The following is a 15,202-nucleotide window of genomic DNA, read 5'->3' on the forward strand; positions in this document are numbered from 1 at the left end:
TGGGAAATCAAGGCCCAGAGAAAGGAAAAGAATTGCCCAAAATGTGTTTGCCTCCAAGACCTGCACAATTCCCCATACTCATTCCTGGCCAGGGCATGTTCAAGTCCTCCTGCCACCCCACTCCCCTGAACACCTGGCATGACTGAACCATGAGCCCAGAACTTGGGCTGGGGGATATGTTACCCACCATTCCTGATGCATGTGCAGGTGGTAGATGTAGGAATGATTCATTTTATCCTTAAGTTCAGAAGTCATTTCAGAAAACAGAGGTGAGTTATCTTCTGGTGTTGGAATTATAGGTGATTTTTATTTTCTTTTTTATAATTTTCACTAGAGGCCCAGTGCATGAAATTCGTGCACTTGGGGGGGGGGCGTCCCTCAGCCTGGCCTGCACCCTCTTGCAGTATGGGAGCCCTCGGGGGATGTCTGACTGACGGCTTAGGCTGTCAGTTGGACATCCTTAGTGCTGCTGTGGAGGCAGGAGAGGCTCCCGCCACCACTGCTGTGCTCGCCAGCCATGAGCCCAGCTCAGGGCTTCTGGCTGAGCAGCGCTCCCTCTGTGGGAGCACACTGACCACCCAGGGGCAGTTCCTGTGTCAAGCGTCTGCCCCCTCGTGGTCAGTGCACGTCATAGCAAGCAGTTGGGTGGCCTTAGCATATCATTAGCATATTACTCCTTGATTGGTTGAACGGACACTTAGCATATTAGGCTTTTATTATATAGGATGGTTTTCTAAATTTTTACAACAAACATCCATAACCTTATAAACCCCACCCAATCCAAATCTTATTTTAAAAAAGAAGGAGTCCTAGCCAGTTTTTCTCAGTGGATAGAGCATCAGCCCATGGGCTGAAGAGTCACGGGTTCGATTGCGGCCCAGAGCACGTACCTCGGTTGCAGAAACCATCTGCAACCCTGGTCAGGGCATGTGCATGAGGCAACCAATCGATGTGATGTGTCTCTCTCACATTGATGTTTCTCTCTGTCTCCCCTCCTCCCTTCACTCTCTCTAAAAATCAATGGAAAAAATAAGGAAATTGGAGAGTGGTGAAATGCCCAGCTCTGACTTGAGGTCCATCAAGCAAGGCCAACTGGTATCTGTCATAGCAGGTAGAGGCCCTGAGCTTGAAGACGTCCTGAAGGTCATCCAGCTCACCAGCCTGGCATCCAGTGCCATCCAGGCAGCATCATCCACCTCTTCGCCTTTGCTCCCACCATTCCCCACTCCTGAAATGTCCTCCTCACATCACCACCATCAAATTGGACTCATTTTTCAGGGTCCAACACAATTCTGCTAGTTCCATGAAGATGTCTGAAAGCACCCCTTCTCCAATTGGGACGGACGTCTGTCTCTCTCCTTTGACCATGAGTGGCACTTTACTTACACTTTTATAATCTTATCATCTGCCTTGTCCTGGTGTCATTTGTACCCGGGTCTGACTCTCCCCAATGGACTGAAGCCTCCTGGGCAGCAGGGCCTGAATAGTATTTATCTTTGTGCTCCCAATGCCATCCTCAGCCTGGCACATGCTAGACTTCAAATGAATGTTTGTTGAACTTACGTGAATAGAAAATATAGTATCCTAGAAGAGGGATATTGTGATATATCACTTTAGGGCAGGGCTAGCCAACCTTGGCATCATTGACATTTGGGGTTGAATAATTCCATGTGGAGTGGAGCTATGGTGCTTAGCAGCACCCTGACCTTTACCAATAGACACTTTTGCCAATAGACACCTCCAGTTGTGACAACCAAAAACTTGGACATTGTCTTTTGTGGAGGACCACTGGTATCTCTATATATAAAAGCCTAATATGCTAAGTGTCCGACTGAATGGTCGACTGCTCGATCAGACGCTATGACACGTACTGACCACCAGGGGTCAGACACTCCGACCCGTAGGTTAGCTTGCTGCTAGGGTCCGGCCGATTGGGACTGGGCGAGACGGGCCAGACATGCCCAGGAGCCAATCTCCCGCGGTCCCTCCCCGGCCTCTAAAATATTTCTTCTAATTAATTTCCTTTCAATGTGCATGAGTTTGTGCACTGGGCCTCTAGCATGGTTTATAAAAGGTTTTCATAAACAATCCCTAGGAGTAGGAATTCCTGCTTGATTGACGAGAAAGGCAAGGCTGATGGAGACTGTAGAGCTGAAATTGGGTCTTGCTCAGAGGTGTCTTTTTCCAAGTCCAGGGCTGATCCTACTTTCCTGGAGGGGACCCCACCCTGGTCTTTGTTGCTCCACCCTGGTGTATCCACCCACCCCACCCCCTCTCCTGGCTGTGTCTGATCACTTCTTCTCCAGCACCTTGAGCTCCTCCCCGTGCTTGAACACACTGATGGTGACCTGGCCTGTCTCAGAGCCATACTTGTTCTTGACAAAGACGCCGTAGCGCCCGCTGTCCTCACTGTTGACCCTCTCGATGGTGATGGTGACCTCTGACCCCCTAACCTCCATGTGGTAGCGGTCAAGGAAGGTGACAGGCTGGTCATTTTTCAGCCAAGAAATTTCAGGGGCAGGGTCTCCTGAGATGACGCAGGTCAGGCACAGGGTCTGGAAAGACAGGAAGGGAACGCTTGATCAGCTCCTTGTAGTAACCCCGGGCATTTGCCGTGACTCCCCCAGAGAGCTCCCAGTGCAAGTTGTTCCTTGTGATAAATTCATTCTGTGCATTTTAGTGTATCACATAAAGGGATAACATTAAAGGGAGAGACATTTTACTTTAACCCCACGTCCTCCATCCTCAACTTTCCTTCATCCTCCACTTTTCCACAAGAATAATTACTAGTTAGGCAGCGGTTCTCAACCTGTGGGTCGCGACCCCTTTGGCGGTTGAACGACCCTTTCACAGGGGTCGCCTAAGACCATCCTGCATATCAGATATTTACATTACGATTCATAACAGTAGCAACATTACAGTTTTGAAGTAGCAACAAAAATAATTTTATGGTTGGGTCACAACATGAGGAACTGTATTTAAAGGGCCAGAAGGTTGAGAACCACTGAGTTAGGGTTTTAGATCATTATTATTCTGCCAATTATCTGCCCCAGAATGGCCTGAACTTTGCTTTATTGCTTTTTGTGCTATATATGTCACTATGACATATGCAAATAAGGCTATCTTGCTTTAATACAAAGATTTATAAATTGCGTTTGAAAATTCTTAAATAAGCTCTGAATCAGAGCCGTATAATGTGATGGTCAAACACTCAGCTCCGCCCCTTCAAGCGGTGTGACCTTAGGTGAGTCCTTTAACCTCTCTGGGCCTCAGTTTTCTCAGCTATAAAGTGTGCCTAGTAATAATATCCCATTCCATGTGGTTGCCTTGATGGTTAAGCAAGCTAAAATATGTAATACATACGCAATAGTGCCTGGCAAAGAGTAAGCACCGTAATAACAGTGCTGTCATTTTCTAAATATTAGACTTGCATAGTTGCAGCCCTGGAAGGGCTTTTAGGGGTCATCTAACTGAACTCCGAAAGGAAACTGAAGTTCACAGAGGAAGTTCATGACACCCAGGGCCGGTAGAGCGAGCTGGCAGAGCTGGGGTGAGCACCCCCGTGGGTCTGACCCCAGGCTCAGACGCTTCCTGTATACTACATGTGGCCATGAGGTGGTGTCACTTGGCCAGGCGCTGGAATCCTCATTGCTACAGGGTGTCATGATTTTTGTTGTTGTTAATCCTCACCCAAGGATATTTTTTTCCATTGATTTTTAGAAGTGGAAAGGAGGGAGGGAGGGAGAGAGTGAGGGAGAGAAACATTGATGGGAGAGAGACACATCCATTGGTGGCCTTGTGCACACGCCCTGACCAGGGCCAGAGATTGAACCTGAAACCAAGGTTTGTGCCTTGACTGGGAATTGAACCTGTGACCCTTCGATATGCGGGCCAACGCTCTAATCACTGAGCCACACCGGCCAGGGCTGTGCCATGATTTTTGATGGACACGTGAGGGAACACAGCATGGGACTTGGCCCTGGGCTGGGGACGGTCTGTACCTTATCCTCCATGATGGTGGCCACATCTGGCAGGCCCCTCACCACTTTGGCACGATCTGCAAGGAAAAAGGGAGACCCCGGTGATGAATGTTTTCCTGCAGATTGCGTCCCAGAAGCAAGTTTCCATAGAGCTGAGCTATGCTCCTGTTTTCTATTTTCATCATTTTAGGGATGGAAATCTTTAAATTTGTATCACGTGTTTCCTTGCCTTTATACACAGAAAGTAGGGGACATAATGTGTTTCTGTTATTGACTTGAAGTCTTCGTCGTGATTGGTGGTACCTGGAGGGGGCAATGGGATGCCCCCCCCTCAAGAACTGGGAAAGACGGTACATAAGATGGCTCTGAGCCTTAAACTGGCAAAAGCACACAGTAGGTGTTGATGAACCGGAGACTCCGGGGGGGGGGGGGGGGAGGGAGGGGAGGGAGGAGGCACAAGGAAGAATGGGACAGAAGCTTTTGGGACACTGGCTCTGGTCAAGGAGGGGACCTGGTGGCCATTGTGGGTGGGCAAGGGGAGTGGTTGCACACCACTCAATAGGAAGTATATATTCCTTAGGCTGCAGGTGAGGCTGTGGGAGCAGGAGGGGGTGGGAGCGTGGGCCCTAGAGCACGGACCAGGATGTGCAAAGAGCCTGAGTGGCGGGTGTCAGTCCGATGGCTAGCAGGGGAGCAGGACCCTGGATCGGGGTGGGGGAGAAGGCCCCAGAGATGGACGCTGTGGAACGGTGGCCAGGCCCTTCACAGCTGGTAAAAGGGTCCACTTCCCTGGACTCTGGATTCCACAAGCCCAGCAACCGTGTGTGGCGAATTCAGCTCCCTCTGTTAGTGTCCCGGACAGGTGTCCTGCCCAGGGACACGCATCCCAGGATGGGAGGGATGTCGTGCTGGGTAAGTGAGTGGATGGCGGTGTGACGGGCTGTGAGCCTCCTGATCATGGCGGCACCTCCTGGCAAGGCGCAGGCTGAGGGGGGTCTCGGGCTGCACTCTCGCCACCTAAGAGGCCACGCCCCTAAAGGACTCCCCACTGCCTGGCCAGGGGACCCCCACTTCCCAGTTACCTTAATGAATGCTGAGGCCCGCACTTCCCGCCAAGTGGGGAGACTCAGGGACAATGTCCCTATGGAGGGAGAATCCCCTCTCCCACCGGTGACCCCAGCTAGCAGTTTTGAGTTCTCGCTTCTGTTTCTCAGAGTCATTCAGTTTCTTCCCTGGTTGTCGCGTTGTCGGGGCTGCTTTGTGAGGCCACCAGAAGTCTTTTCCTCATTGAAATTCCTACTCTGATCTGCCGGGTCAGTGGGACCACACAGGCAGCCTCCTAGAACGGGGTGGTCCAGCCCTGGCTGGGGCAGACCTGACGAAGTTCAGGTACATGGACCAGGGGGTGGGCGCCCCAGGCAGCACAGACACGGCAACACCTCCCTCCGGGTTTGGGGCTGGGCCCTCATGAGATGAGGCTCCAGAACCAGCCAGAACCAGCTTCAGCTCTAAAGTCTGCCCCTCCCTACACCGCATGTGGAGAAGCCAGCCCAGCCTGTTCTTGTCTGTCCCCTATCTGTCGGGTTCCACCTGACCTTGCACTTGACATTGCCCATGGGCCTGCTGGGCACTTGGTCCATGCTGGGTGCCTCCACGCCCACAGTCTCAGGGACCCTCGGAGTCCTTACCCATCTGTCTTCACGCCGTCACCGCCCAGGTGTCCCTGGCAGCTCCGTGACAGCTCAGAGCCACACAGACCCCACTGGGACCTGCACAGCCTCGCAGGGGCCATAAGCTCCCTGGAAGCCGCCCCAACCCCGGAAATGAAAACAGTGGAAATGTCGGTGGACTTACTCTTCTCAATGATGGCCAAGGCTCTGAAACACAGAAATGGGAAAAGGCTCAGGGCTCCACTTGCTAAAGGACAGGGTGCGCGGGTGGGGGTGAGGGGCGAGGAGTGAAAGGAAGAGCTGGCCGGCTCCCAGAAAGGGGTCCTGTGCACAGTTCATGCAGGACCCTCGGGCCTGTGATTTTCACAGGAACACACAGGAACTTACTTCAGTCTCTGGTGCTCAGCCATGGCGTCGTCAAAAGCTTGAGAAGGAAACAGGGAAGGGGAAGGGGGTGTGAGGGCGCCTGCCCCTGTGACCCGCGGGTGCAGGGCTCGGGCGCCACCAGCCCTCCACCCTTTCCCCTCCCAGCCCATTTTCTCTTGGGGCAATGCCAGGCTGGGTGGGGATGGGCACCCCCCCGTCCCCCCAAAGATCATGGGGCTGTCACTGGGGACAGACAGGCGGGCAGCTCACCTTGCCCCGAGAGGTCGGTTGAGAGCTGCCGGACTTCCTTCCCGGCTGCTATCTCCAGGGTGTATCTGCCCTTGTCTGAGTCTTTGGGATCCAGGATGTGGAGCCAGATCTCATCCAGCGTGGTGCCAGCCCTCGCCCGGTCCCCACTCTCCAGGCGCTTCTCTCTGAATGTGGGGCAGAGGAATGGTCAACACGGCGCAGCCCACCTGTGCTGCTCAGGACAGACTTCTGTCTGCAGGTCTACAGGCTCCCCCGGCCCCAAACCCTCTCCCGGGGTTTTGTTTCCAGATTCCTGAGCTGAAGGTGGTGAGCATCCATGAGACATTCCATAACTGTTCATCCATGCATCCATCCATCCATCATCCACCCATCCATCCATCATCTACCTATCCATCCATCATCCATCCATCCATCCATCATCCACCCATCCATCCATCATCCACCCATCCATCCATCATCCATCCATCCATCCATCATCCACCCATCCATCCATCATCCACCCATCCATCCATCATCCATCCATCCATCCATCATCCACCCATCCATCCATCATCCACCCATCCATCCATCATCTACCCATCCATCCATCATCCATCCATCCATCCATCCATCATCCACCCATCTATCCATCATCTAACCATCCATCCATCATCCACCCATCCATCCCTCATCCATCCATCCATCCATCCATCCATCATCCAGCCACCCAGCCACCCATCCACCCATCCATCCATCATCCACCCATCCATCCCTCATCCATCCATCCATCCATCCATCCATCCATCCATCCATCATCCAGCCACCCATCCACCCATCCATCCATCATCCACCCATCCATCATCCATCCATCCATCCATCCATCCATCATCCATCCATCCATCCATCCATCCATCCATCCATCCATCCATCATCCACCCATCCATCATCCATCCATCCATCCATCCATCATCCATCCACCCATTCATCCATCATCCACCCATCCATCATCCACCCACCCATCCATCATCCATCCATCATCCATCCATCCATCATCCATCCATCATCCATCCATCCATCATCCATCCATCCATCCATCCATCCATCCATCCATCATCCATCCATCCATCCATCCATCCATCATCCATCCATCCATCATCCATCCATCCATCCATCCATCCATCCATCATCCATCCACCCATTCATCCATCATCCACCCATCCATCATCCACCCACCCATCCATCATCCATCCATCATCCATCCATCATCCATCCATCATCCATCCATCCATCCATCATCCATCCATCATCCATCCATCCATCATCCATCCATCATCCATCCATTAAACCCTGTGGCCCACCAACTATGTGCCACTGCTGAGTGTGTTGTGCCATGTCCCGCAGGCTGGGAATCGGAGGAAGTAGTGCTCAGGTCAGTGACCACCAGTCACGCCCTCGCCTCTTCATTCTCCTCCTCTTTAATCCTCCCAGGGCTTTTCCACAATCACTCTCCCCTCGCCCTTGGGAAGAAACCATTTAAACTTTTTTGTTGCTGTTTTTTTTGTTAATCCTCACCTGAGGATATTTTTTTCATTGATTTTTAGAGAGAGCAGAAGGGATAGAGGGGGAGAGACAGAGAGAGAGAAACATCTATTGGTTGCCTCCCAAACACAACCTGACCTGAGCTGGGGATTGGCCTGCAACTCAAGTTCATGCCCTTGACTGGGAATTGAACCCACAACAATTAGGTGTGTAGGCCAACAATGCAACTACTGAGACACATTGGATTGGCCAGGGCTAAACTTTTATTAAAAAAATATTTTTATTGATTTCAGAGAGGAAGAGAGAGGGGAAGAGAGAGATAGAAACATCAATAATGAGAGAGAATCATTGATGGGCTTGCCCCCTATTGGGGATCAAGCCCGTAACCTGGGCACATGCCCTTGAATGGAATTGAAACCAGAACCATTCAGTCCACAGGCCAATGCTCTATCCACTGAGCCCAACTGGCTAGGGCTAACCTTTTTTGTTTTTGTTTTTAACTTCAAATTCATCCTGAAAATACCTGGCCCATGTCCCAGTGCTGTGTTGCAGAAGTTGTGTTTCTAATTCCTGTGTCTGGGCTTAGTCACAGGGCTTAGAAATGCTAGAGTAGGACCTTCATTATCCTGGAATTCAACTTGGCCTCAACTCTCACTCATTTGACAAACTTGACCACGTCAGTATAGCCTTCTTCACAGAATGGGTGCAGCAATGTCTGCTCCACAAGGCTGAGGAGTGCAAATGACGAGAAGCACCAGAAAAATTCTGCTCTCATACAATTTGGGGTTACTTAGTTCGCAGTCAAATCTTCGTGGATACCTTATTATCCTACCTTCAAGCCCTGGCCCTCAGTTAGCTGTCAGCCCCACAGGCCCTTCTGCTTGCGCCTGAGTTTGCTAAGGCTGCAGAGACCCACAAGGGAACCATGACCCCCTCCTCCACCTGGCTGTCTGCTTCGCCCTGGTTCCTGCACCCTTCCCTCCCTCAGTTCCAGAGGCTGCCCTAAGCTGGTCCTACCACCAGGCTACTCAGCTGCCCTGGGGGACCTCCCTTCTGCTCCCAATTCCTGACTCCCTCTGTGGACAACAGGACCAGTGGGAGACCCTGTCTGCCGACCCCTTGGGACTGGGCTGGGCCCCCTACAGCCAGGCTAGGGCTCCAGGGTAAAGCCGACCTACTTGTGGAACCAGGTGGTTTTCATGTACTCCACGTTGTAGTACTTGACCTTGCTGAAGATCCGGATCCCCTCCTCCGTCCCCTGGACTTCCAGTGGGGTGGCAGAGAGCACTGGGGAGGCAGAGGAGAGGCGTGAGTCTCCCCCGAGCTCCTTCGGGCAGCACATTTTGGGGCCCGCCAGCTTGTTCCTGTTCTCGGAGTGGGGTGCGGTGGGAGGATGCAGTGTTGTGAGGAGGCAGGAGCTTCTCCTCCCTCCGCCCCCTGTCCTTTGGAGGCTCAGCCCACCCCCAGGAGCCAAGGCTGGTTGGAGCTCCCTGGAGGTGATCTGGCATCAGGGAGGGTGGGGCAGAGAGGGGCTTACTTACCACCAATCCTGCTCAGCTCCGTGAAGACAGCATCCAGGGCTGGGGGGAGACAGAGAGAGTGGTCAGTGGATGTCTGACTCCCCCGTGGATGCACCAGGAGGGGGACATCCTTAGAAAGGCTGGAGGAGCTCACGAGCAGCTCTCGGGACACAGGGAGCCCTGCAGGATGCCTGCCACGGTCAGGCGGGAGGGAGCCTGGGGCACTGAGTAACGGATAAGGCAGGGGCACCACAGGTGGAGGCCAACTGGGCTGATCTGACAATGCTCTTGCCAGCTGCGCCAACAGCTGGACGAGGAGCCAGGGGCCCCTGTGGGGCAGAGGAGTGAACCTGGGCTGGGAGTTTTGAAGCCTGGGCTCACTGTGGTATGCTTCTGTGAACATGGGCATCAGTGTCACACAGGCCCCTGCCACTGACTAGCTGTGCAGCTTTGGGCCTGTCGCTTAACCTCTCTGGGCCTCAGTTGCCCCAAGTGCTATGGGGCTCCAGACCACTGTCTCTTGGTTCAGTGTGCTCTACCCCTGGCCCACCTCCAACATCGCCTGTGAGCTCCTACCTTCCCCTGTGAGGTCCAGTATGGTGTCATCCTGCCCTCGGTCATCAGAAACCGCCGCTCTATAAATTCCCATGTCCTCCTTGGACAGCTGGAAAGAAGTGGGTGAAGGCAGGGTCAGCTGGGCTCCAGGCCGGGCCTCGCTCTCTGTGTGATCTCAGACAAGACCCATCTCCTCCCCGGGCCTCAGTTTACCCATCTGGAATGGGTGCGCTCTAAGGCTCCCTCCAGCTCCAGAGCCCCCTGATTCCAACTCAGGGCTGGTCGGGGCCTGAGGGTGTGGTGGGTGGACAGTCGAGAGCAGCTGCTCCAAGCAGAGCGAGTGGCCCTTCCCCGTGGAGCCTGTCCCAGCACCACTCACCCCCCACCTGGACTGCCTGCTTCCGGGGGCCCTGGAAGGAGGGATCCCTGCAGCTCTCAGAAGGAAGTGTGTTCCTTCCCTCAGGAATAGGGGGTCCTCTCTGGCCCATGCTCGTTAACCCCAAAATGAAGCCTGAAGCAACACATAAGTAAACCATTAACTTGTGTGGCTATATATATATATATATATATATATATATTTGATTTCAGAGAGGAAAGGAGAGGGAGAGAGAGATAGAAACATCAATAATGAGAGGGAATCATGGATTGGCTGCCCGCTGCAAGCCCCACACTAGGGATCGAGCCCGAAACCCAGGCACGTGCCCTGACCGGGAATTGAACCATGACCTCCTGGTTCATAGGTCAATGGTCAACCACTGAGCCACACTGGCCTTACTGGGTGGTACTTTTTAAAAAAATATTTTTATTGATTTCAGAGAAGAAGGGAGAGAGATAAAGAGATAGAAACATCAATGATGAGAGAGAGTCATTGATTGGCTGCCTCCTGCATGCTCCCTACTGGGGTAGGGGGTAGGTAGGGGGGGTGGGGGGGTGGGATCTAGCCTGCATCCCAGGCATGTGCCCTTGGCTGGAATGGAACCTTGGACCCTTTAGTCCGCAGGTTGATGCTGTATCCACTGAGCCAAACCGGCCAGGGCCGAGTGGTACTTTTCAAACACGGTCCACAGGTCAGATGGGACTTCTCATTACCCAGCATCTCCCTCAGGGCCTGGGGAGTGATGTTTGCTTCCCTGTCCCCTCAGCCCCACCATTTCTACATCGTGTGCTGTGAGGCCGCGGCCAAGGCAGAGGCAGCTCCTCACCTGGGGACCAAAGGGCCAAACCCCAAGAGTCCTCTCCTAGTCCTTCCCCCCGCCCCCAAGTGAAGGCTCCACAGCCCCACCCACCCACACACCTGGGGAAGGTGACTGCAGTGACTTCGGACCCTGCTCTCTAGCCTTGGGCCTGTGCACTTAAACCCTCTGAGCCTCGGTTTACTGATCTAAGACGGTGGCAGAATCCTGGCCTGGCTCCGTGGTGGCCGTGCTGTGAGGAGCAGGGAGGTGCCTCTTCGGAAGCCAGAAAGTTTCGCACTAAGGGGGTTGGATGATTATAAGACTCAGGAGCTATTAAGCATCTACTCAGTGCCAAGCCCTGTGTGAGGAGCTTGCACCATGAGGACAAAGGCCAACTTGGCAACGTCCCGGCCGGGATGTGGGTGAAGACCCTGAATCATCATTTCCTTCCTCGCCAGCAGGTCCGTGCTGCTCCAGCCCCCCTGGGCACCCAGTGCGGCCGCAGAAGTCAGCAGCAGGGCAGAAACACACGCGTGGGGCGCAGGTATGGTGTTTTGGCCAGGTTCAAGCCTCGGACTAATGAAAGGACAGGGTCCTCTCATTGCCACGTGCAAGTCCCAGCTGGAGGGCAGGGCCCGCCCAGCACAATCATAGCCAATGGCTGTGGTTGTAAGCTTGAACCTACGGTCCAAACACGTAGCCCAGGGGTGGGCAAAGTTTTTGACTCGAGGGCCACAATGGGTTCTTAAACTGGACCGGAGGGCCGGAACAAAAGCAGGGATGGAGTGTTTGTGTGAACTAATATAAATTCAAAGTAAACATCATTACATGAAAGGGTACGGTCTTTTTTTTTTTTTTAGTTTTATTCATTTCAAACGGGCCGGATCCGTAGTTTGCCCACGGCTGACGTAGCCCCACGTGCCTTGTGCTAGAGTTCGGGTGCATGTAGTTGAGTGAGGTTGGAGCTCACGAGAAGGCTGTAAACAACGTGATCACGCCCCTACTTTGCCTCGTGGCATCTGCTATAAATTAAAGACACGGCTTGTGGGTGCTGGCGCCGTGTCCTCATCAGCGAGCAGCGTCCCACCGAGACCCAGCTTTCATTCTCTTGTCTGTCTTTTCTCAATCCTTTCACTCCCCGACTCAGAGTCACTGAACCAGGCTGAGCTGGCATGGCACATAAGGCGCCCTGGGGCTGAGTATGCCATGGCCGTGCCGGTTCCCCACACACACGAATGTTTGAGAACAAGACTTGCGTTTCTATCTTAACCAGGTCACCTCCTCAGAGACCACGGGGGATGTGGGTGAGTGAACTGAGTCCTGGGCCTGGTGCCCGGCCTTCACACCCTAAAACCCTAGCCTGTCAGGGCAGGAAGGAACCTGAGAGAGCATCCCTTCCCACCATGAAAACTGAGGTCAGAGGGGAACAGTGACTAGCCCAAGGCCACACAGGGGCAGGGCCAGGACTGGAGTCCACACAAAAGGGAAAATCAGTATTACTGATCCTCTCTTTATTTAAAATCTTGGTATTGTTTCCCCCATGCCTCCCCTGGCCCCATTATTTGTATTTTAAAAAATATTGTATGAAATATCATTTATCTTTTGTTGTTAATCCTCACTGGAGGATACTTTTTCTACGGATTTTTAGAGAGAATGGAAGGCAGGGGAAGAGAGAGAGAGAGAGAGAGAGAGAGAGAGAGAGAGAGAGAGAGAGAGAGACACGTTGATGTGGGAGAGACACATCGATTGGTTGCCTCCTGAACGTGCCCTGACCAGGGCTGGGGAGGAGCCTGCAACCGAGGTATGTGTCCTTGACTGGAATTGAACCCAGGACCCTTCAGCCCATGGGCCGATGCCCTATCCACTGAGTCAAACTGGCGAGGGCTGAAATATTATTTATCTTGATTACTGAGTTTTAGTGCCCCCTTACATTTGTACCTGCGGCGACTGGCTCACCGGCCTCACCCTAGCCCTGGCCTGCTCCTGACTTGGCACCCGGAGCTCCTGGCACTGCCCGGAGCTGCACTTACCTCCTCGATGCAGAGAAGCCCTGCTCCGGTCTGCGGGTCGTACTGACCGTCCGGCGTCTCTTTATTCTGGAAGAACCACTGGAAGCGGGTTTCATTCTTGGTGTTGGTCACCTGGGGAAAGTGGAGACTGGCTCCATCAGGCTTCCTCTTTTTAAGTAAAAACTCAGCTCATCAGAACTTTTTTTTTAAATAAATATGACACTTTCCCCTGCACACACACACCCTCACTGTAAGTCCCAGCCACCTTCTTCCTCACACCCATGTCTCTGCTGGCTTCTGGACTCAGGACTTTTGCTAATGCTGTTCCCTCTGCCTCTCGATCCCTTTGCTGCTCTATTTTCCTTGTAAACACCTCTGCATCTTAGCCTTGTCAATTGTCACCTCCCTCAGGAAGCCTTCCTTGAAGCCCCCCAGCATGCACACGAGTCTCGGTCGCAGCTGGAGGCACGCTGTTTTCCAAGGATCCTGATTCAGACCGCGGGCTCCTAAGGAGGCCACTTCCTCCTCCTTGTGTGCCCAGTGCCTTGCAGAGTGTCTGGTGCACAGCAGGTGCTTTGAGTTTGCTGAACGGATATGCTCTGGGAGAGTACCCCCCCCCCCCCCCCAGCTCCCTAAAGAGGCCGCAGGGTGCTGGGAAGGAGCACCACTCGGAGTCAGACAGACTCGCGGCTCCACCTGTTGATTTTGAGTGACTTCCCTGTTTGCTTTCCCATCTGTAAAGTGGGGGTGGTAATGCCTAACTCACAGATGCTCGTGAGGCAGATGAAATAAAATCATGCTCTGCAGCACCGAGCAGAGTGTCTGGCAAGGCGGCCGGTAGATACCAGGGAACCTGCTCAACACACAGACCCCTCACTTGCTCTCAGACCCCAGGCCCCAAAGAACTCCTACCCTGTGCAGCTTGGAGACCTAGTTCCAGGCTGACCCAACTCACCCTAATTCTGCTCCCTGGGCTCTGCGAAGGGTGGCTTTGCTTTCTGGTTAAATGCAGTCTCCCTGGGCTACTTTGCAGGTGTGGGATCAACCAGGCACAGGGTATGGATTTTGTGGGAGCAGAGCAAATGCAGCCACCAGGCTTGGGGACAAGCCACAGATAGAGGCTCAGTGGGCCTCGGGGCAGGGCTGGAGGCAGGGGCAGGGACTTGCCTTGCACGTCAGCAACACTTGGCAGTCCTCCGTGACCTTCCACTGTAAGAACTCCTCAAAGTAGGGACCTGCAAGTGCAAAACAAACACGCCCACCAGTCAGAGCTCCAGGCTCGGCCAGGGCGCCACCTGGTGGCGAGACCAGGGAAGCCAGCTGGGATCTGGGCAGCTAGTGACCACGGGTCCCCTTAGATTCTGCCCCCACCAGAACGGCAGAGGCTAGGGTGAGGCAAGGGAGGTGCCTAGGGTGCAAAATTTAAGGAGGGCAAACTTTCCTCGTGGGGCAAGTGCTGTTTCATTCTGGCACAGGGACAGAGCTGGACTGAATTGCAGTGGCCTCCCTGGGGGCCCAGCAGGGCCGAGGGATCTATTAACCTAATAGTCCAGAGTTCCCCAGTCCTGACCCCTGGCCCCGTGGCCGAGGCCTTTGAACTTCACCCCAGTAACTCTTACCCTGTTTTCTCTTCCAGTCTCTTTTCTTAGCATCTGCCTTCCTCAGAAGTTTGTCAAAATCTGTGAACACATAGGGAGGGGCTGGCATGAGCCGAGAGGAACACCAGTCCACCGGGCATCAGGGTGGACAGAAGACCCCAGAGCTGCGAGCTGAGGCCGGGTGCATGGGTGGGGTGGGCAGGGTGCGGCTGACCGTCGTCCACCAGGGCCAGGGTGATCTGGTTTTTGGCTTTTCCGTCTTGGAGCTGAGCTGTGTACGACCCTTTGTCCTCCTCACACAAGTTCTGGATGATCACTTCCACCAGGCCCTTCTCTCGCTCAAAATTGATTTTGCGGTCCTGGGGAGAACAAACCCAAGAATCACCTTTGCCCTTTTCCAGTCTCAGGGCATTTGCATTATGGGCACATATGTGCAGTTAGACCTGGAGAGAGGTATGTGCAGAGTAGACGCCTTCAGAGATGGGGAGGGAGACCTGGATAACCCTCTACTGCTTAAAGTGTGTGGTTTTCCCCCCCACTC

At 53.6% G+C, this 15,202-nt stretch overlaps 1 protein-coding gene across 1 annotated transcript in view; it reads right to left on the reverse strand.

Annotated features, from left to right (window-relative positions):
• Positions 1–608: 608 nt before the first annotated feature.
• MYOM3 (myomesin 3) overlaps positions 609–15,202 on the reverse strand; it is a 53,216-nt gene continuing 38,622 nt past the window's right edge. The window contains exons 26-37 of the mRNA XM_036351733.1: positions 14,876–15,020; positions 14,683–14,742; positions 14,231–14,298; positions 13,085–13,195; positions 9,901–9,988; positions 9,346–9,384; positions 8,983–9,091; positions 6,287–6,450; positions 6,038–6,074; positions 5,835–5,857; positions 4,002–4,057; positions 609–2,555 (exon numbers count right to left, since the gene is read on the reverse strand). Of these exons, the coding sequence (XP_036207626.1) occupies positions 2,292–2,555; positions 4,002–4,057; positions 5,835–5,857; positions 6,038–6,074; positions 6,287–6,450; positions 8,983–9,091; positions 9,346–9,384; positions 9,901–9,988; positions 13,085–13,195; positions 14,231–14,298; positions 14,683–14,742; positions 14,876–15,020 (1,164 nt within the window). The 3' untranslated portion in view covers positions 609–2,291. The remainder of the gene's footprint in view (positions 2,556–4,001; positions 4,058–5,834; positions 5,858–6,037; positions 6,075–6,286; positions 6,451–8,982; positions 9,092–9,345; positions 9,385–9,900; positions 9,989–13,084; positions 13,196–14,230; positions 14,299–14,682; positions 14,743–14,875; positions 15,021–15,202) is intronic.

This window comes from Myotis myotis, unplaced genomic scaffold, assembly GCF_014108235.1.
Source record: "Myotis myotis isolate mMyoMyo1 unplaced genomic scaffold, mMyoMyo1.p scaffold_m19_p_2, whole genome shotgun sequence".
Lineage (NCBI taxonomy): Eukaryota > Metazoa > Chordata > Mammalia > Chiroptera > Vespertilionidae > Myotis > Myotis myotis.